Raw genomic sequence first — 23,486 nt, 5'->3', positions numbered from 1 at the left:
ATGTACTTTTGTTACCTTAAACCTTCAGCAGCTGTCCACTACCTACTTTGCTGGAGATGTGCGGGGCAGTGAACTATTTCACCCGAAGCCAAGTTAACCAAGAGAAGCGTAACCCCTGCAAATTCCACTACAGCTAGTCAGACCTATAAACCCAGTACGAAATGGGGAGAATTATCGTCTCCCCTAGGAGTGCTCCGACGTCCTCACCTGCACTCTTCTTTTCCACTCTGCGCATGCGCTTGAGCCGCTTGAGCATACCACGCAGGTCGGTGATACCGTACTGGAAGGCGATTTTCTCGTACTCGCTGGGTTTCGCATTCTTCAGCAGCTCCCACACGTCTACCTCGGGTTGTTCCTCCTGCTGCTTCACCTCCCTAACCGGGGAGAACCATTGCCTGGTTTAATAGCTGCCCACTGGCCTTTAAAAACCAGGAAAGTCGGAGTATGGTACCGATTTTTTGGTTCAGCGCTAAAAGCTCTGTTTAAAGCCTGAGTATTTAAATAGCCAAGGAGAAAGTCTACTTTGCATGAAGTTTCAGCGCAACTTCTAGATAGTCAAAGGTCAGATCCATGCACCTGCATTAACGCTTTCGTTTTTCTAGTTAAAAATACAGTATTAAGGAGATAGAAGGATTTCAGGAAATATCCTCAAGCTATTTTTACTTATTTTAAACCTGAAAATCCAAATAGGAGATGAGATTTTGAGAAACTTAAAAGGTCAGTTTTCATCTAGGATTTAGATATTGAAATAAGGTTTAAGAACCAGAGATTTTAGGTGTTGGTCCATGAAAGAACAATGCTCTCTGCCTTCATTTGTGTGCATACCCTAACTCTGCATGGAGACGGTACAAATAGCAGTATTTCAAATCTTCAGATTTTGCAAATAGCATTTTCCCTACCACGTTAGTAAATGTGTACATTAACGATTTTTTGCTGTTTTTTAATACAAAAAATATTTGAAACTGTGACTAAGCATTTGTTCTTAGTTTCTGTTTTTTTGGTTTGGTGGTTTTTCATATGATTTTTGTGTATACATATAATTTTTTTTCCCTAAATTGTCAGAATGAAAATTCTCAAAATTCTCTCATATTTCATCTTAAAGTACTGTCCAGAACTTTTTTGGAAGCAGAAACTGCTTCGAATCATAAAAATATAAATGTGAAACTATAAAGCAAGTCATAAAGGGTTCCATGAACAAGCTGATAGTAACTTAGTGTGATTATCAAAATCATGACTCTAAATTTTGACCACTGGCAAAAGAACGTATACAATATATAAAGAACATATATAACTACTGTATACCACACATACATAGGATTTAAAGTACATACACTTATCTGTATTCTAAAACCTAAAAGTGAAATAAAACTCAGGAATAAACACTCTTCAGGGAAAGAACCTTAGTTGCAAATGCTAAATATAATTTAAATTGATTTCCTTAACTAGCTAAGAAGTTCTAATTCAGTTTAAGTTTAGTTGACTGTTTTTATTGACTAAGGTTAAACTGGAAATATTTTAGTGACTACTTACTGTGAATAATGCTGGTTTGGGTATGATTTTTCCAGGAAAACTGGTCAACACATCTTAAACATCAGTGTGAAAACAGATGCATGCTATCATGATAGCAAATAATGAGTTACATATGTTTGTACTGTCATATTAATTATACCCATTTCAGAATTTCTTGAGGAAATACTGGGTTATAATCATAGGGAAGGGTAGGAGAATATAAACATAACTTAGAGTTTAGGGTGGCATTAGGCAAGGATGGCTTCTGCATATCTAATTTCTGTTGTCATGTAAGTCTTTTGCACAGTAAATGATGTTGAGGCACATCTGGATAATGGAAGAAAGTGAAAGGTCATTGGTCCCTCAGCGACCTTTGTGGGAAGGACTAGAAACACCCTTAGGAAAATGTACTTCTTAAAAATTCGAGATGCAACTCTTCATTTCACTGAAATGGTAACTAGGCCCTCTAATGACATAGGGAAATTGAAAAGCTTAAGAAAAGTGTCCTGAAGTTGAAATATCAGTAATAATTTGTCTGGTCTACTATATCTATTGCCTGAAAGCAGTCTACATTTCAAATTTAATATTTAAATATTTTGTAGGGAGTCTTGGAGAATTGCCATTAAATGTATATCTGGGTATATACATTTTTTCCCCCTGTGAGACTTTCCTCAATCCACTTTATTATTGCTTTATTTTTGTCATATTAGCCTGAATCCCCACACTGTAAAATTATCCCATTCCACATTTTGTTTCATTTGTATCTCAACCAAGAATTACCCACATATTTCAAATATCCTCTTGACATTGGCGAAAAGATTTAAAAGATATCAATGATAAAGACAGATTAAAAGAGCTAACAAGAGGCACAAAGCAAACACTGAGAATACCCAGATGTATAGGTGAATGTTTACATGAGGAAGTCACTAAGTAATAAAGACCATTTTCAGCGTGATTTCTTGAATCAGTTTTGTTGATAGATTCATAAAACTGATCATCCTCACCATTTTTTCATTAACACCAAAATACATCCCACTCTACCATAACCTTAATCCTATCACGCTTTGTATACAAACACAAGTAACCTCTTGCCTCTTCCTTTCTTTCCTCGCCACTACTCAGTTAAACCCCAAATTGCAAGGAGATGGATTCCTCATTTTGTACTGGAATATGAGGTCAGGCGCCCATCTGTAGTATTTCCTTAACTCATTCAGAACACATCTTTACTTACCATGGTGGCTGCACATGACCATATCTGTATGGCTACATTAAATTTCAGCAGGGAGAAAAATCCAAATTTCTATAGGCACTACTGATTCCTTTCCAAGAATTGGCAGAGACCTATATAACATTTACAGTACTTCCATCTACATCAAAATTTCTATAACTTAACAATCCTAGTGAAATACAAAGCTGTTATAGAAATTTTATGTACAATAAAACTTTAAAGTATTTATATAGGTCAGGTCTCATAACAAGATACTGCCCAAAGACTAACTAATGTCTATTTGGAATATGCTAACTTTGTTCAGGGCAGAGAGATATTTCATTGTATAAAGATGTTGGTGGTAATGATATTTATTCTCATGAGGATTTTGCCACACACTCTTGGAGGAGTAGAAATGTTATTACCACATGTTATTACTATCGTGAAAACACATGCAATTCACAAATTAGTAGTAAAACACAATGATTTCCAAAGTTATACTGGTGGATTAGTACATAGTATATTAAATGAATATAGTCTCATGGTGACAACAATCTAATTATGAGTCAAAATCATAATTAGGGGATGTAAAGAAAATGAGAAGTAGAGACATGTTGACTGCTCATTTTTTCTAATAATTTTTTTCTTTAGTCATTTTGACCATTAATTAGATTTCTTTTACTCTGAAAACTACTGATAGAATTAGTGTATTCTTTTTTGTTTCCTTTTCCTCTTAATCAGACTTGGCACTTAATAATCTATTACATTTTTATTGATTGATTATGTGTGTGTATATGTATTTTGTCACTTTACTAATGTCAACTTAAAGAAAATTGCACGGTGTGAGAGCTATGAATTAAGTTTTATTTGGAACAAAATGAGGATGGCAGCCTGGAAGACAGTACCTCAGATAGCTCTGAGAAACTGTTCCTGAGAGGCAGTCAGGAAGGTCAGTATATATGTGATTTTGGTGAAGGGGGAATACAAGCAATCAAGCACATATTTTTCTGGAAGATTTCTGCTAGTCTCATGAAGCTTTTGCTAGTTATGAGGAATAGTTGTTATCATGAAGGATTTTAGTGCTTTCTAGATATAAGGAGATATGAGAACTGGGCTCATAAAATCAGCTCCTGAAAATATCTGAATATAACTATCTGAAGACCTGTCCTTTCAGTTTTTCTTCCAAGCACAGAGTGCCTCATTTCTGCTCTCCACCCTGAACTCCTTTCACGGAGTATTGAAAATCAGCACATGATTCAACCTTTGTAGAGGAAGATGGCAAGTACAAATTAAATAGTTGACACTAATGTAAGTTCTTCAAGGGAAAATGTCACATTTTGGGGGGAAGTGGATACTTATTTGACACCTGCATGAATCTGGTCTCTTACACTTAATTCTCACAATAATACTCAAGTAGTTTTTATTCTCTGCATTTACAGTTGTGGAAAGCGAGTCTCAGAGAGGACATATCACTTGACCAAAGTCATGTCCAGTAAATGGGAAAGCTGAGACTCAAATCCATCTTTTAACCACTACCTTTTTCTTCCCACGAGTATGTATTTATATCTTTCCATGTACCAGGTGCTGGAAGGCATTGGATTTCTTTTCCTCACCTCAACTAGTGTTATAGTCTACACAAAGAAAGCATTTAGCATTTTCCTGGTTGAGTAAATGACTGCAGAAAAAAACAACAATCCAAAACCTCTTGTCTTCCTAAAGTTTTAACTTGTTATAAATGTACAAGGTGCCAACTTCCCAGGCAGATTCAGAGTGATGTTTCTTATGTGGAATCATAGGAAGTGTGCTGATTCAGAAAAGGGAACTTGTATGTAGGTCCCTGTCCTCCCTCAAGTTAACTGTATGACTTGGGGGAAGTCACTCAACTTCTCTGGTCTTTGGTCTCTCACTTGTAGAACAGGAAGAGTGCAGCTCATTTAAGGTCACTTCATATTCTGTTGCTCTAAAATACTTTGGGGAGATTAATAAATAATATTGAGACTAGTGATTATTTGAAGTATCCAGAGAAGGAATGATGTTTTTTGATACTGCCAAAGTCTGTTGATTGACTAATGTCCATTTGGTTATTAATAAATGGCAGCTGTTAATGTTTCTGTTCTCAGCCTAAATGTTTAGAGCTGAGGGTGAATATTTCATTCACAGAGGTTTGAATAATGCCACCGAACTAACCTGAGAATGAACCCAAGCCTATTTATTACCATTTGTAATTTGTTTTGAAGCATATCTATACCTATGATTTTCAGTAGACATAGAAGGCAGTAAGAATAATAAGAAGTGAACCTAAAAAACTAAATGAAGTCCAATATCAATATTATATATCATTAATTTAGAGTTGTAGTTTTACTGTTTATTCACAAATTTGGTACATAAACACCATCCTAGCAAAAGTCATTTTCTTTATATTTCTTCTGTGCTATAGTAACTATCTATATATGTATATCTTTATATATAACATATATATAATATAGCATATTTATGATTATGCATATGCATATATGGGCTTCCCAAGTGGTAAAGAATCCACCTGCCAATATAGGAGATGCAGGCTTGAGCCTTGGGTTGGGAAGATTCCCTAGAGAAGGAAATGGCAACCCACTCCACTATTCTTGCCTGGGAAATCCCATGGACAGAGGAACCTGGTGGGCTACAGTCCATGGTTTTGCACAGAATTGGACACGACTAAGTGACTAAAAACAAAAAACAAATATGCATATATAGGGCAGAAATTCTATAAAATTGTTGTGTACTAAATATCTATAATGAAAAGTTATAAATTTTATTGCCAGAGAGTACAAAGTTAAAGAAACATGAGTGATGATACTAAACACTTATCTCCATTTCACTACTATTTTATCCCATCAAAAAATGCAAACTTGGGGCATTTTAAATATCTCTGAAATAAGGAGGTACCTTATAATCAGCAGTATATCACAATAAGCTATTTGGACAATTTTTTTCATTGCTTAGTGGTTTATAATACAGCTATATATTAGCATGGTGGCTTAGATTTGGTGAAATACAGTAATTCATCAATACTATGTTAAAGTAGGTGTGTGTATATATATATATACACGTAAATATATACATTTGCTGAGACTTCTACCAAAATTTTGAAATTGCCTTTTCAGTCAAATATCAAAAGCAGGAGAATGGAGGCTTTATTTATTCAATCATGATGAGGGATCATGATTGAAATAATAGAAATCATGAGAGAAATAAGACATTTTCAGGCTTTTAAGTCTTCTGTCTCAGTTTTCAAATTTCCTCATCCCCTACTAAGAAAATATGTGAAGACTCATGAAACATTTAAAAAGAAAGTAAAAGCATCAGCTAAAATATTTAGCAGATTAGTAGGCAGTTATTTCACTGTTGCTTAGTCAACACTATTATAATATTTCATAAGCAAAACACATCTTAAGAAATGAAAGGATCTTTGAAAAAGATCCACTTTAAACTTGACTTCTCTGAGTGGGTATCTAAAAGATTTCCAGGCCAAAGCGCCTCACTCCATCAGTGGGTTCTCACCTACGTTTCAGGAGACCACTAAAGTCAAGTTCCCCTGCATCCTCTTGACCTTCTCCACTGTCATTAACAAAAGAAAAGCAAATCTGGGTTTAATGCTGAGACACAGATACAACAATTCCCCCAAACACTCTATGTATAATGTATATGCAATGTTGTTCTAGCACACAAATCATGGGACTAAATCAACACAGTTTCTTTTCACACAAGTGACATTTTAAATTTGGGAGGATGTACTTGTGGAAAAGTAAACACAAGGAACTTGTGTTACTCTACAATCTCAGAAGACACATTTTTGTAAATTGCATATGTAAAACTGCTTGGATTTGTGTTAAAACAGAGTAACACAAATGCACTTAAGCCAAACAACACAAAGTACTTTGTTTTTGCAAGTTGGGGGCTCTGGGAACGTCCGTGTGTAAAAAGCAAAGGACTTTTGCTGATCTCTGTTACTCAAGTCATACAGAGATTGGCTTGGAAGATGAAGTGGACTAGCGTCAAGTGTGTAAGTACAAAGCTTATATTCAAAGGTAACCTCTTTGTGTCCGTCAATAGATGAATCAGGTAATGTGATACCAACATAACATAAACATGGAGCTAGTGCAGAGCTTTGTAAACGATGCATTCCTTTCTCTTGAAAGGGAAAGGATTATAAGCTTTTCATTTTCTTGTTAATTATTTATACCAATTAAAATGTGTTTTCTAAAAGTTTGTCTTGGAATTGTTGAGCCCTTTGCTAGGAGTTTTTAAAAGTGTTTTCCTGTGGAGAAATGCATCTTAATTTAGGCATGCAGCCACCTTCATGATTTCATATAAACTCTAAATAGAAGCTATGAGCTGACATTTAAATGGTGCTACATAGTTACTTACATGTTTAATTTTTTAATGAAGATTTTGTTTCCTGCGCTTTACAAATGTTAGTTACGGTTTCTAAGAAAAGAGTCTGCGGGTTTAAAAACAGCGTGTATAACACGTAAGTTATCAGAACTGAAATCAAATAATGTGTTCTCAAAATTTCTTTAAAGCAGGTATTTGGAAAATCCTATTGACATAAACACAATAGGCCCCATAAGCCCAAAACTAAGTAGATGACATCTTTCTCTCTTAAAAGAGATATACGTAGTATGAACCTAGTGTGAGATCTGTACGTTTGCTAACCAGGGGGTGAAGGAAGGTAAGAGATTTTGAAAGTTATGACTTTAAAAAATACAATGGACTGATCAGGACATACCACATATCTTTTAAGAGTAATTACAGTGTTCATTACTTCATAATTTGGAAAGAAATTTTGCCTTTTATGAACAAGGCTAAATCATTGCTTTATACTAGTTTGGGATGTCTTTCCTTACTCAACAAAACTGTTATGTGGATTCAGTCTTAGGAAGAACAAAACATTTCCTCTCATTAATGAATTTCTATTTTGGAAGAATTCTAGATAAGTAAGAAGTACAGAGAAGAAAATAATACCAGGAAGAGATTGATCACATTTCTCACAGACAAGAAAATTTTTCATTTTTCTTCCTTGACTTTATGATTTTTCGGCCTTGGTGGTTGCAAAATAAATCAGGTAAGTATCTATATTTTGCCTTTCTACAATGTTCCTTATTCCAGCAGACTCAATGGTCTTTCATTTAGGATAATCCCATACTTAAATTGTGCTAACTTTAGTAAGGAGCTACTTAATTGTAGTTTTCTGGGCATATGGTTTAATAGCTCTAAATGTGATTCCTAAATAAAAGGCAATGTAAGCTTTCTGACATTACTTAACTGATGCTATATGAGATGTGTATTGTTATGTATCTTTCTGGGCCACTTGGCAGAAAATAATGCAATTCAGGAAGAAGCCGCATATGAATAGAAAGAAAACGTCTTTCTAAGGCAACTGTGAGACCTATAAAATGAGTGCTTTACTATATCAAGAATATTCTAAAAAATGATCGGCATATACACAATATGGCATTAAGCCTATGGCATCTCTTGAAAACTAACTTCTGAATATTCGGTATGTTTGACTTTAGTGAAAAGACTTGATCTCATTTGAAATATAGAGCGTGGAGGAAGGGAACATGTATTTGAAAATTCTTTACTTTCATGTTTTACAAAAGATACCTAGATCCCTCTTTTGAAGTTACCTTCTCTTGAAAGCAGATCTGATGTCAATGTTTGGAGTAGTCCCAGTAGATTCTTTGAAAGGAAAGAAGACAATAAAATAAACACCCATTAAGAACCCAGTTTTGTGTTCAGTTCCTCTCCAGGCTGTGGGGATTCTTCAGAGGGAAGGAATCAGGTGAAGGGGGTCGGGCAGGGGTGGCTCTCCTCCCGGGGGCTGAGCTGCTGAGACATCAGAGCTTATCTTCCCTCCCGCACAATCAATGATGGGACTTTAGGAGTTCCCCTATCCTGTTGTCATTCCACCTGTGTGCCCAGTAGAATTGTCCAAGGAGCTTAAACACTATCAGCTTCTTCATCTCCCTGCTGAAAATTTTGATTCACCAGATTGAGGATGGGCACCCAGAAATCAGTATTCTTGGAAAGCCCCTTAGGTGATTCTCAGATGCCTGGCCGGGTGAAGAAGCAGTGCTCAGGACCAGAGTCCCACTTAATACTGACATCTCGACAGCAACTCAACCCGTGGTCATTCAGCCTCTTGACAATTCTCAGACTAGGACTCTCACAGCCATCTGTGGTGTCTATATGGCTTTAAATAAAGAGCTAGTGCTAACGTGAATGCAAAATTCACCTTCTCATAATTTCCACCTTTTGATGCTTATCTGCCTTTCCCTCTTTCTGTGTCAGCCCTTCTGTGATTTATTACAATGAATCATAAATGCTGGACCTTCTTCACCTACGCATTCAAGGTGAATGGACTATGGTTCCTGGATTCTTTATCCTCCCAGTTATCCTACTCCAGGAGGGATCCCAGTGGTGATACAGTGCCTATGGCCAAAGGCATGACCCCCAAACACAGAACAAGTAACATGTTACAGAGAGCAGTAGCACTTCCTAAACCTAGATGCTGTAACATTTGTAATGCTCTGGTTTTAGATTGCATCAGCTTTGTCTAAAAATACAAAGCTATGTTACACTTTTGATTTGTTACCAAGTCAACTTTCCCTTTGTTTACTTATCGAAGTATTGCTTTTCCCCCCCTAATCTACATATATACCTTTAATTTATTCTTATCAAATTCACTCTTGGCAGTACACAGAACATATAGATGAAGAATGTCCATATCTGACATTAGTCCTTATAAGAGAAAATCCTCCCTTCTACCTGGATTTCCTGACATCCTTGTTCCAGGAAACTTCATTTTCAAAATCTCATACTAATAAATGACCTTATTCTCCTCTATCCTCTCACACCCCATTAAAAAATAAATAAATAAACATCACGCTTATCCAGACTAGAAGCCTCTCTTACCATGTACTTCAAGATCGAATGAACAGCTGTCAAACTTATCCTTATAGGTGACCTCACATCTGTAGTTTCCTGCGTAGTTCTCTTTGGCTTTGATGATCTGCATCTCGAATGTGTACACCTGCAATGAAATGCATCCGAACACATTTCAGCCCTACCCTGCTAGCAAAAAAAAAGACACCACATTGCAGTTATTTCCCCAATTCCACAGCATTGGCTTAAAGATGTGTCTGCATCTGGGGATTCTGGTACAATGTTCTCAATACAGGAGGGGTCAGCGCAGTGCTCTGAAGCCCCTGGGCACAGCAGGGCCACCACACTGGAGTATAAACACCGGGAATGATAACTCCAGTGGATTTTCTGGAACTGACGTCCCTCAAAGCTGAACCTGAAAATGGCCTCTGACGCACACAGAGGAACCAGCCGGTCAGGTCCCTGCAGCAGGAGCTCAGGGTCATACCCGGCTATGCCTTTCGAAAGTTTCCTTCAGCTGGAGGTGCTTTCCAGCTTTGCTGGCCAGGTCCATCCATTTCCCTTTGAACCATTTGATGGTGGGCTTTCTGAGAAGATCTTCAGCCTTGACTTTGGCTATAAAGGTGATATTTTCACCTAGGGAAAAAACACAGGTAGTTCACACTGTGGTTTTAAAATTGCCATTTGGGGCTTCCCAGGTGGCGCTCGTGGTAAAGAGCCTGCCTGCCAATGCAGGAGACAAAGGAGACGTAGGTTTGATCCCTAGGTCAGGAAGATCCCTGGAGGAGGGCATGGCAACCCACTCCAGTGTTCCTGTCTGGAGAATTCCATGGACAGAAGAGCTTGGTGGGCTACAGTCCATGGAGTCTCAAAGAGCCGGACACAACTTGAAGTAACTTAGCATGCACGAAAGGAGTTAGACAGGACTACTATGATGTGACTGACACAGCTGGAATTGAACAATGGAAGGGCCCTGACTGTTTTAATGAGAACTCTAGTTTCTAGGATACTCTAACTGCTTCTGCTTTTGAGGTTTATGAAGCAGAAAAGGAGCAATGGGGAAATTAGTGGAAATAATTTTTATTTGGAATCCAAGCACATGTAATGTGTATAAAACAATCTATTCAGGCATACCTCTTTTTATTGCACTTTGCTTTATTGTACTTCAAATTTATTGCTTTTTTAAAAAACCAATTGAAGGTTTGTGGCACCCCTGCATCAAGCAAGTCATTTTTCAAATAGCATTTGCTCACTTCATGCTTCTGTGTCACATTTTGGCAATATTTCAAACTTCTCATTATTGTTATGTTTGGTATGGTGATCTGTGATCAGTAATCTTTTATGTTAGTATTACAAAAAGATTATGACTCACGGAAGGTTCAGATAATGGTTAGCATTTTTTAGCAATAAAGCATTTTTAACGAAGGTAAGTACATCGTTTTTTAAAATATAACACTCAGTTCAGTTCAGTCGTTCAGTTGTGTCCAACTGTTTGTGACCCCATGGACTGCAATACATCAGGTTTCCCTGTCCATTACCAACTCCCAGAGCTTACTCAAACTGTCCATTGAGTTGGTGATGCCATCCAACCGTCCAACCAACCATCTATTGCATACTTAGTAGACTATAGTGTGAACATAACTTTCATATGCATTGGGAGAAAAAAATTTCTTGGGACTTGCTTTATAATGATATTTACTTTATTGTGGTGGTCTAAAGCCAAATGCACAATATCTCTATGAGTATGCATAAATATGAAAAAATGAAAGAAAAAATGAGAAAACACACACATACCATGTATTAATATATATATATATATGCATATATATGTATATGGATTTTTCTCATCCTTTTTATTAGGCAAGATGATGCTAAGACTGGAGTTATAAGAATATGACTAAATGAAACTGATCTTTTTGAGGTAAAGTCTCCTATTTGTTTGTATTGACTCATTAGGCCTAAAGGACATCAAAATTCTAGCCCAGTGGCCAGTCCAGCATTTTGGTGTCTTCCAGAAACACAAGGAGAGCAAGCATTTCTATTCATATACAGTGTGCTTCTGTATTCCAGACTTAAAAGAAGTAATTTTAGACTGTAGTCAGCTGTGTGTTCATTTGCAAAACATTTGGTGTCAAAGACTAGTTCTGATCATAATATATTCCTTATAAAAATTCATTTAGGTAAAATTCCTGGACCTCCTGGTCACTCTCTGGCTGACCACTTTGTTTCCTTCATGGCATTTGCTATGGCTTCTGTGATTATTTGTTTGTTTAATTTCTTCTTGTTTGCTCATCCCATTAAGTCTATAAATTCTGAGTGCTCACATATTTTACTCAGTGTTTAGCACAATGTCTAAAACAGGAGGTGAATAGTCAATATTTTTTAATGAATATCTCCAGAATTAAACCATCTGTCTGATCAGCTTCCTCTGAGACATTGCAACTCTTGATCCAGCATGTGTGCAGATTTATAATCATTTTATGAAATGAGATGTGTTGTAATGACAGCAAACATCAGCTCACCAACTTTCACAGTTCCACCTTGAGGCACCTTGAGGCTTCCACTTGAAGATACTTCAGGGACTATTCAGAGTACTTCATGGGTAGTATTATCTCCATTTTACAGATGAAGAAACTGATTTGAACCTACCCTGGCAGGGGTCCAGGCACTCAACACTCTGTGCTACAGATTATTGAAACGATAACTCTCACTCAATAGAATATTTTTCAGCCATAAGAAGGAATAAAACACTGATTCATGCCACAACTTGGATAGACCTTGAAAACATTATGCTAAGTGAAAGAAACCAGACACAAAAGGTCCCATCTTATTGTATGATTCCACTTATATTAAATATCCAGAATAGGGACATTCATAGAGATAAAGAGATTATTGGTTGTCAGGGTTAGAGGAGGGAGAAAGAGGGATAAACCTGGACAGGATTTAAGGTTTCTTTTTGGGGAGTGTGTGTACTCAGTTGTGTCCAACTCTTTGTGACCCTAAGGACTGTAAGCCCACCAGCTTCCTCTGTCCATGGATTTTGGGGTGATGAATATATTTTGGTACTTGGTTATACAGTCGAGTGTACTAATAGCTACTGATCACTCACTTTTAAATGCTTAATTTTATGTTATTTGAATTTAATCTTTATCTTAAAAAAAAAGACAAGGATTTAATGCTTGGAACTCACCAACTTTCACACTTCCGCCTTGAGGCTTTTCCACGAATAGGGTGGACAGCTGACTGTTGGCATTCTGCTTGTCCTGTTCCTCCCCAGCTGGTGATTCACCAATAGACCATTCTAATGAGCAGAAAGGAGGAAAAGGATCATTTCATGGCTAGGTTCTTTTTAGGCAGACTTACCTGGGTTTGTTTTTCTTGTCAACACGGAAGCTTCTCTTTGTCTAATTAACCTAGATAAATATAACATCATTCTTTCCATCCACCTCCCCACAGCCATTAGTAGAGACTGAGCAATTCCCATTCTTAAAGGGCTATGTCTTCCAGGTGGAATCTAATTTCTAGGAATAGCAAAACTTCTCAGAAAGTTTGTTACTCTTTCCTGGCAGCCAAGTTTCCTTTGTTTCCTAATTCTGCCTATCCTCTAACTGATAAATACCCGTCGGAAGGCTATGAAAGCAGAGCCTTAGTGTTTTTCCAGGTGACAGGCTATAAAGCCTTGTCTATACAACGGCTGAGTTGAAAAAGACTAACGGGATGGATCAGTTTGCAGGTCAAGTGGGAAAGGTCAGACTACCAAGCCTGGCCTCATATGTCTAGATTCTTCACTGTTGTATGATTAGATAATTCCATGATGGTTGTATGATGTGGCCTTAGTTTGACAATTAAGTAACAGATAGTGACCTGCAGGCACAGATTTTAAGAACTCTAGGATCGTCCTGAAAGAGAGGGGGAAAAACTAGAAAAACAGAAAGAGAAATAATCTCTTTGAGGCTTTCCCATGAAGACAGACAACCTGGAAATGAAGCTTATTTTGCATTTTCTAGTTTGCACTCCAGGTGCTTAGGAGGTATCAATCAGCTGTCCAGTGAGGAGAGCAGGAGAGAGGACTGTAGAAAGTTCTTCTGTCTCTGAGAGCTGAATGAAAGGAAGTTCAGTTTCAGCCACTAATAACTGGAAAAAAAAGTGCATGGGCTGCCAACACTCAACCTGTTAATGTGTCTTGAAAAGGAGGAAATGTAGATTTAGTTATTTTAGTTCCCATGTGTCAATCATGCTTAGTATTCTTATCCATAGACCATCATTTTCACAGTGAAGTTGTTGTCACGTGATTGTACAATTTTAAAAAATACCCAAGTTGATGTTAAAATTATATGTTGTGTATATTTGTAATAGTGCAGAGTGGCCATTAATATTTGAAATGTGAGGACTTGGATATTCTGTTTTGCTCATTTTTATCTCAGAAAGAGTCTGCAAAAATGCCCCACCCACAAAGAGGTCCATAGCAGAATCAGTCTGCATTCAAACACACTTGTTGGATAAATGAAAGAATAAATAACCATCTGGAATTGTGGCTACAGCAGGTTACATTTGATATTATTCTTTTTAAGTGTATGTAAATTTCTATAAAAATAGGAATTATTATCTAATGTCAATACATCCCAGGAATGGTGATTTTAAAAGTCTCTTCATCTCTATGTATTTGCCAAATGTTAAAAAGATAGTGATAATGAAACAAAGGAACCTGTGGTGTATGTGGCTAGATTTCTGAATTCATGTGTGTGTGTGTGCGTGCGTGTGTGTGTGTATCATGCAAAATTAATTGTTTCTTAATGCATTAGTTTTCTAGTCAGAGGAATGTAATAAAAGATTGCTATAAAAGCTACAAACTGAATAAAACCAAGATTAGAATCAAATACAGGTTCAAGAAATGAGGTCATTAGTGATTACTATATTAGGATGAGGTCGAGACACCTTGCTTCCGGTGTGTGCTCACCTGAATCTTTTCTTTCCAGGGCCCGACTACCCAAACCTGAAAGGAAAGTGTGATTTGGATGACACAAGGGGGAGGGGAGAAAATGGAATGCTGGCTTTAACCTTCTCAGATCCCCCAAATCCTGTCTCTTTTGATGATGGGGAGAAAAGACACTACAAGTTGGTCTGGAATGGAAAACCAGTAGAGCTTCAGCTTTGAAAACATCTATAAAAGGTATATGTCCTATTTAAAAAACAAGAATAAAGTTTTACAAGTCCACATATCTAAAGAACAAGGGAAAAGAGTATACAGCTGGAGATGAAACATTTTTTTGCCCCTTAAATTTATATCCAAGAGTTAATACTTTTATTTATTTCACAAAGAAAGCCTCTTTTTAAAAAGTTTCTGATGTTAAAAAAACAATTGCCATCAAAGCCAACATTTTCCCTCTTTGGCACTGGCAAGAAGGGGGTACCCCGTTCTGAGTTTGGTCTCATTGAGCAGCTCTGTCAACCCATCACCTTTACTGTCAATCAATAATGCATTACAAAGTGGGGAAAGGAGTTGGAATCATCCTAACCTGGAGGCAGGGCAACAGGAGGGGAGGCGTCCTCTTCATCTGAAATAAGAAAGAGGAATCAAAAGTCAAGGAGAAAAGAACTTCATCCTGAGTATCCTGAGAAAAGAGAAATCTGCAAAGGAAGAAGAGAAACTACACAAAACTCTCAACTGATGAGTAAGCCTTAGAGGACTTGGCACCTGAAAGACTAAACTGTAAGCAAAAGAGAAAAATAAACAAATGTAAAAGAGTGAGAGATTTGGATAATCCCAATGAAAGTAGCTTTAAAAATGGTATTCTATGCAAACTTTTTATGTACTTGTAAATTAGAAACAAAATTAATGCAAATAACCTACCTTCAATGAAATCAACAATGGAGGTGCGTTTTGAGTTCTTATTTTGTAGCAAAAGTCACTGACAGCATAACTCATATACCACATTCATTTGAACACAGACATAAAATCATATATGTTTTTATATAGTTTGATAACTCAATGGCCTCAGAAAGCCTTATAATTAATTCTCCTTCTATATTTACGAAACAAAAGTCAACAATAACTAGTATGTATCAATTTGTTATACTTACTAAGTTCACCAGTAGTTATTTTAGAAATTTTATCTATCTTTTCCCAAGATTGTATTGGTGTTGGACAATATAATCTGAAAAATATTTACCAATTTTTAAACTATTTATGGATACTTTATATATATTTATAAGATAAGATTGGGCAAAAAAAAATTTTTCTTTCTGTAACATCTTACAGAAAAACACGAATGAATTTTTTGGCCAACCCAATATTTACCCATTTAAAAAATTCAAAATATCCCTTGTAGTGTTTGTACAAAGACACTGAATATTCCCTTTTCTAAAATGTCTGAATTTCAAAGTGTCTTACATTTTAGATGGTTAAATAGGTATTTGGTGTTTATCTAAACTTCTACTCCTTTCCTTCCAAAGCATAAAGACTAGTGTTAGTATAAATAATAATAATCTTTTACTTAAATTACTAGAATAATTGTGGGCTTCAAAATACGAACTTAAATGACTATATAAAATAGAGAACAGAAAACAAACGCATGAGACTATTGGTTTACAAAGTGCTTTAAAAAGTCCTGACAAAAAGTAAGTAGCAATATTACAAAAAGTAATATTAGTATATTTACAACATATATTATTTACTCGCCTGAAATTTCTTAAACGGTCAACCAAAGATGTGTTTTATTACTTTTTTAACAAAATAACTAATGTAATGTATAGAAAACCTTAATGTCATATCTTCAGAACCCAAAAGGTGATTCACTGGGTATTGTGGGATTGAAGATTCTTCAGAAGAAGATATCTTTGGTCAAAGAAGCTTGGGAAACACTAGGCTAAATAAAGTTTCATGTTTGTGTTTGATAGTGTTGTTTGTATGCAGTTACTGAAAGGTATCTCAGAGTCTTCAGTGCTCATGAGGATGGAGATCAGAAATGATACAGTATTAGCATTTCCCAAACTTAGTTCATGTTTGAATCTTTTCTCCTGGAATATCCATGTACTTTCCACAAACTTTTTGCATTTGGGGAAGTCTAGGTATTTCTGCAAGTTTGAGCAAGCTCCAGGAGTTGGTGATCGACTGGGAAGCCTGGTGTGCTACAGTCCATGGGGTCACAAAGAGGCAGACATGACTGAGCAACTGAACTGAACTGAGATATTTCTGAGCTCTTAGGGTAATTCTGCATTTCAGAAAACTTATATAATTAAAATTTTACATAGCAAAAAATAAAATGCCTTGCAATGTCTCTATATTATTTGCCATACATTTAACTCAGTATGCAGTATTTTATTCGTGTAACTTATTTGAAAGCCTGTATTTACTAAAATACATAAAGAATCTTGATTTAAAGTCCTGTAAAAATTCTTAAAAATGAAGTTTTAAAGTGCAACCAAATCCTAGAAAGCAGCTTCCTTTATTATATATTAACTAGGAAATAGAACTATTTTCAGTCAAATGAACACTGCATTTTATACAGGTGTGGTTGTTGTTTGTATACTTTGTGCACAGTGCCTGATGAACCCTAATGAACTGTTGAATTAATTGTTTAGAATGCAAGTGATTGGGAAAAGAATACACACTTTCGTAAAACTAAAATGAAAACAGAAGCCACATTTGAAGCAAAAATTTGATGGGTGAGTAGTTTCAAGCCCACTAAATTATAAGACTATTTGAGGAACATGCAAAACTATTTTAGACTATTAAGATGATGCTATGAAAGTGCTGCACTCAGTATGCCAGCAAATTTGGAAAACTCAGCAGTGGCCACAGGACTGGGAAGGGTCAGTTTTCATTCCACTCCCTAAGAAAGGCAATGCCAAAGAATGCTCAAACTACCACACAATTGCACTCATCTCACATGTTAGTAAAGTAATGCTCAAAATTCTCCAAGCCAGGCTTCAGCAATATGTGAACCACGAACTTCCAGATGTTCAAGCTGGTTTTAGAAAAGGCAGAGGAACCAGAGATCAAATTGCCAACATCTGCTAGATCATGGAATAAGCAAGAGAGTTCCAGAAAAACATCTATTTCTGCTTTATTGACTATGCCAAAGCCTTTGACTGTGTGGACCACAGTCAATTGTGGAAAATTCTGAAAGAGATGGGAATACAGACCACCTGACCTGCCTCTTGAGAAACCTATATGCAGGTCAGGAAGCAACAGTTAGAACTGGACATGGAACAACAGACTTGTTCCAAATAGGAAAAGGAGTACATCAAGGCTGTATATTGTCACCCTGCTTATTTAACTTCTATGCAGAGTACATCATGAGAAACGCTGGGCTGGAAGAAGCACAAGCTGGAATCAAGGTTGCCGGGAGAAATGTCAATCACCTCAGATATGCAGATGACACCACCCTTATGCCAGAAAGTGAAGAGGAACTAAAAAGCCTCTTGCTGAAAGTGACAGAGGAGAGTGAAAAAGTTGGCTTAAAGCTCAACATTCAGAAAACGAAGATCATGGCATCTGGTCCCATCACTTCATGGGAAATAGATGGGGAAACAGTGGAAACAGTGTCAGACTTTATTTTTGGGGGCTCCAAAATCACTGCAGATGGTGATTGCATCCATGAAATTAAAAGACGCTTCCTCCTGGAAGGAAAGTTATGACCAACCTAGATAGCATATTGAAAAGCAGAGACTTTACTTTGCCAATAAAGGTCCGTCTAGTTAAGGCTATGGTTTTTCCAGTAGTCATGTATGGATGCGAGAGTTGGACTGTGAAGAAGGCTGAGCGCCGAAGAATTGATGCTTTTGAACAGTGATGTTGGAGAAGACTCTTGTGAGTCCCTTGGACTGCAAGGAGTTACAACCAGTCCATTCTAAAGGAGATCAGTCCTGGGTGTTCTTTGGAAGGAGTGATGCTGAAGCTGAAACTCCAGTACTTTGGCCACCTCATGCGAAGAGTTGACTCATTGGAAAAGACTCTGATGCTGGGAGGGATTGGGGGCAGGAGGAAAAGGGGACAACAGAGGATGAGATGGCTGGATGGCATCACGGACTCGATGGACGTGAGTCTGAGTGAACTCCAGGAGTTGGTGATGGACAGAGAGGCCTGGCGTGCTGGGATTCATGGGGTCGCAAAGAGTCGGAACCACTGAGTGACTGAACTGAACTGAACTGAAGGCACCACGTAGAAAGCATCACAGCCTTTCATTGCTGTGGCCTGGATTTAACCTGTGGTCGGGAAACAGATCCTGCAAGCCATGTGGCATGGTCAAAATAAATAAAGCAGAACCCAAAGCTGCTGTCCTGTGACAACTTAGTGATGTAGGTTGGGGAGGGCGGTGAGAGGGAGGGTATATGGGTGTGCCTTTGGCTGATTTATGTTGAAGTATGGCAAAAACCATCACAGCATTGTAAAGTAATTATCCTCCAATTAAAAATGAGATGGAATTTTAAAATAAATAAATAAAATTAAAATGTTGACATTAAAAAAAAAAAGTAGTTTTGTTCCTGTCATCTTTTAGATTGGGAAATAAAATGAAGACGTTGGGATTCTGACCTGAACTCCTTTAAAAAATTGCCTGGTTGAATTTTTTCTTATGTACCGTAGAAAAACAGGTTCTACAGCTTGGAGGAAAATTGAACATCCAACTCTTTTGGGCTCTGCCTAATCCAACATCACACATATGAAAGGTGTGTCATTATACAAAGACCATTTGCAAATAAAAAATGCAAAATATGTCATATTTTCTTATTTCTATTTAAAAGCAACTACCATGGTGATGGAAACTTAAACATCTGTTTTTGGCTAAAGATATGGCCTATATGACATCACAAACTGAAAGCAACAGAACTATCTTCCTGAGCTGCATAGAAGAGAAAGTTACCAAAGTTGAATTTTATGTATCTTTAAGTAATGGGAAAACAGCATTTGTAAAATCATAAAAATAATTCTTTCAACATTGAAGTTGCTGATGAAGAACACCTGGAAAATGGAGAAAGAACTCACATTACAAGCCTGGAATTTTCAGGGAGTCCATATGAAAAATCTGGAAAGTGAGAGAGAGAACCCCAGAAATGTAGAAGGTGTCCATTCCTGTAATTCTTCAAGCCCTCTTGGGCATAAAATAACTCCTATCTATGTTTAACTTAAATTGCCTTTTTAAAATTAATTTTTAAAGTATACATACCTAGGACAATGTACTGTAAACAAACCTAAATTAAACACAGGTATAATACTTTGTTTCATACAGATGAATTTATGAATTCCTCTAGCAGGAGAGTCAGTTGTAGTAAATATTGGCATATGTTACCAAAATAACAACAGCAACAATAACAATCAATATGGAAGTCAATAACAAAAACAGTTAACATTAATTCATCATGTTTTGAGACATTTGATTAATTTATGGTATTTTCTGAATGAGACACCTGTCTTCACACTTTGGTGCTTTTGAAATCAGGATTCACTGTACTATAATTGCATTTATTTAGTGAGTTTCCCCCAAAATCTATTAAATCAACGTTTCATTTTATAATGGCTGTGTTTTAAGATGTTGAAGTATAGTCATATTAACTTTTAACAAAATTCATTATAAATAAATCATGTAGTTAGAATATACAGACCAAGACAATGTTATTGCAGATGTAAACGGACCTAAATGAAAAAAAAAATCATTTCATTTAAGAAATCATATCATTTAGGAGAAATTTGCTGGAACTTCTGCTGATTCACTTCCTCATCCTGTAACCACATTCACGCTAAAAGAAAGACTCTTCATCTCAAGTTACGAGACAGTAAATACACACAGGGTTCATTCGTGATAGTTCGTGGTAATGTTAATGAAAATGCCTGGGAAAAAAAAGTTTTCATCTCTGTTGCAGCAATAACCAAGGGCAGTTTTTTCTCTGGAAGGAAAATAAAGAGTGGCATTAACGATCACAGCTGGGCTTACCAAAAAATATACTGGCTATAAAATGATAAGTTTCAAAATTGAAAAATATATATCAGAACTTAGGCATTAGGATGAGTACTGATCAGCAAGCTGATCTCTGATTCTACTGCTACTGACAGATTCGGAACCATTTATAGGACCAGATTTGAAATGCCCCACAGGGCTAATCGTTTCAGCACAGAAGAGACTCAGTCTCATTAGACTAAGTTCACACATATGATGTTGATTGATCAAAAGAAAAAAAACAGTATGACCCCACTTGCGCACCCACATTATTCTCCACCCATGGCCCTCCATCACAGTCGTCTACTGTGACCATAGCTGAAATCTACTGTCCTCTACTAATGGTATTCTCCTCTCTGAAAAGTGAAAATGTGAGTTGCTTGGTTCTATCTGACTCTTTGCGACCCCAGGTTGCATGGACCCCATGCGATCCCATGTTGCCCACCAAGCTTCTCTGTCCATGGAATTCTCCAGGCAAGAATACTGGAGTGGGTAGCCATTCCCTTCTCCAAGGGATCTTCTCTGCCCAGAGATCAAACCTGGGTCTCCCACATTGCAGGGCAGATTATTTACCATCTGAGCCATCAAGGAAGCCCATTCTTCCTTCTAAAGCTCCCGAAAATTGGCTCTAAGAGAGCAAGACCCAGTTCCCAGACTTGCCCCTGGCACATAGCCAATACTCAGTGGACACTTGAGATGAATAAATGAATATTGGAATAGAAGGCAGATCTCTGGCCCCACTGAGGATATAGATACTATACTTAGCTTTCCATTGATTTGCTACCTGTGATTATTTCGGAAGAATTCTAAGCCACAGCAGCATTATTTTTTCAAGGACATTATCTTCCAGTACAATCACTCTGAAAGGGATATCTAAATTCCAATGTTGCTGTTTGATTAAACCCCTTTCTTTTTTGTCATCTTGATCGTTTCAATTCCAAGACAGTGAGCACTATTAGGGAACAGGATACCTAGATAGGCAAGTCTAGGGGCAAACAAGCAAATATAAACAAATAATAAACCACTTCCTGAGAAATTAGCTGTTTACCAGAGACTCCGTAGATGTGAAAAGTTGGCACATCTAGTCACAAACACTACCGGTAAGATCAACATCAGAACCAAACAACATTCTGCGACTACAAAAAAACACAAAAATTCAGAACATCGCCAGCTTGTCACAGAATGATAGTCAATCTGGAAAAGATATTAAGATGGCTTTGCTATGGATGTTGTTCTCTTTTTTAAAATTAATTTAGATTAATATCAGAGAGAGCCATGATTAATGACATGCTCTCTATGACTCTGTTTCTATAAATGAAGGTCAGGTTAAGCCCAGAATATGTCACGTATGTGGCATAAAGGGAGATTGATGGCTATTTGTTCTCTCTTTGTCCTGATGGAACTACAATCAGTCTAATGAATGTTCTTAATAGTGAGCATCTTGGAGCTATTAATTGAATATACTTCAACTAATTAGATAGTACACTAAAGTGCAAGAAATGTTCTAATCCAGATGTGACTATTTCCAGTAATGTTAAATGGGCTGATCTTATATCATCCATGTTGTCTTAGGATGAGCATACATAATACACAGCACTGGTATCCCATTCCAAACCTTACTAAGAGCATGCATGGGATGGATGTTCATCCTCCTGCCCAGCAAATGGAAATAAAAATCTATCTAGATTACCATTGTCTGTATGCTCAGCAGCTAAGTCAGCATGGAAATTCAACTGATCATTCATTCTACAGGTATTTATTAGGAGATCGCCATATGCAGCTCTCTGCCAGATGCTGGAAGAAATGAGATGAGAGGTCCAAAGAGGTGTTAAGACTTGGTGCCTGACCATCACAAAGCTTACAGCCTGTTAGGAAAAGGAGTGAACAATTAATACAAGATTAAGTGGAGAAAAGGGTGATTTAATGACACACACAATCAGTCCAAGAAAAATCAGGAGAAGGAAGAGGAAGTGAAAGTAAGTTAGGATGGTCATGGGAAAAAGTAGCAACTGCCTTGAATGGTTAAAAACAATTAGATGGGGGAGGGAGGTGGGAGGGGGGTTCATGTTTGGGAACGCATGTACACCCGTGGTGGATTCATGTCAATGTATGGCAAAACAAATACAGTATTGTAAAATAAAATAAAGTAAAATAAATAAATAAATAATAAAAATAAAAACAATTAGATGGACTGAGGGTTGGGGGAGGGTGAAGGACAGGGATTCTAGCATAAACTGGAAGGCAGGTCTGTTGCACCTGTCAGTCTTGCTCACTTTCATGCAAGAATTCTTTCTCAGCCAGGGCTATATATGTAGCAATGATTATTGTGTTTACTTTTTACTTGAGTATTTTCTTTGAAATTTCTCTGTCCTTGATCAAAGTAAATAATAGTTGAAGGGGACTGGATATTTAGAAATAACTTCCACCACCTACCTTCTTTATTTAGGGATGTCACTTTCTATCCTAAATCGATTTGCTTTCTAGGCATGTAGAGCAAACACATACATGGCAGTTTATGTTCCTGAGCATGTGACTGCATGTGGCCATGACCTTGTTTAACTTCTGCAAATGTCAGAAAAAAAATGTTACTAATTTCAAAATGCGCTTCTTGGTCATAATGACCTTGCTCTTTCATCATATTGCGTTCTACATAAAGAGCTTTTTGGATTGGTAGACTGGTTGGTTGGTTGATTTTAACTTAAAGGTAGGCATTTTCTCATTTAAACACACAAATATAATATGGTTTTTCAGATTAAGGGTCAGGGACAGGCTTTGTTAAAACTTTGACAGTTTGCCTTCTGGGATTACATCATCTGCTCTGTTGGTTAAGCCTTACAGCCTGGTCCAAGCACCTTTCCAAATCTGGAAACAGAGGTGTACACCATCAGCCTTGTAAAGAATAATGT

The 23,486-nt window shown here is 37.0% G+C and overlaps 1 protein-coding gene across 12 annotated transcripts in view; it reads right to left on the bottom strand.

Moving 5' to 3' along the window:
• Window positions 1-23,486, bottom strand: part of MYBPC1 (myosin binding protein C, slow type) — a 101,242-nt gene that overhangs the window by 52,377 nt on the left and 25,379 nt on the right. For 8 of the 12 annotated variants that reach the window (XM_018048164.1, XM_018048165.1, XM_013964021.2 and 5 more), the window contains 8 exons: window positions 15,163-15,201; window positions 14,604-14,639; window positions 12,837-12,947; window positions 10,134-10,282; window positions 9,677-9,794; window positions 8,389-8,440; window positions 6,260-6,316; window positions 208-374 (listed from right to left, as the gene is read on the bottom strand). In XM_018048164.1, coding sequence (XP_017903653.1) covers window positions 208-374; window positions 6,260-6,316; window positions 8,389-8,440; window positions 9,677-9,794; window positions 10,134-10,282; window positions 12,837-12,947; window positions 14,604-14,639; window positions 15,163-15,201 — 729 coding nt within the window. The remainder of the gene's footprint in view (window positions 1-207; window positions 375-6,259; window positions 6,317-8,388; window positions 8,441-9,676; window positions 9,795-10,133; window positions 10,283-12,836; window positions 12,948-14,603; window positions 14,640-15,162; window positions 15,202-23,486) is intronic. The other 4 variants (XM_018048166.1, XM_018048170.1, XM_018048169.1 and 1 more) reach the window with 2 other exon arrangements.

Source organism: Capra hircus, chromosome 5 (genome assembly GCF_001704415.2).
Source record: "Capra hircus breed San Clemente chromosome 5, ASM170441v1, whole genome shotgun sequence".
Lineage (NCBI taxonomy): Eukaryota > Metazoa > Chordata > Mammalia > Artiodactyla > Bovidae > Capra > Capra hircus.
This window is presented reverse-complemented; position numbering and strand designations above follow the sequence as displayed.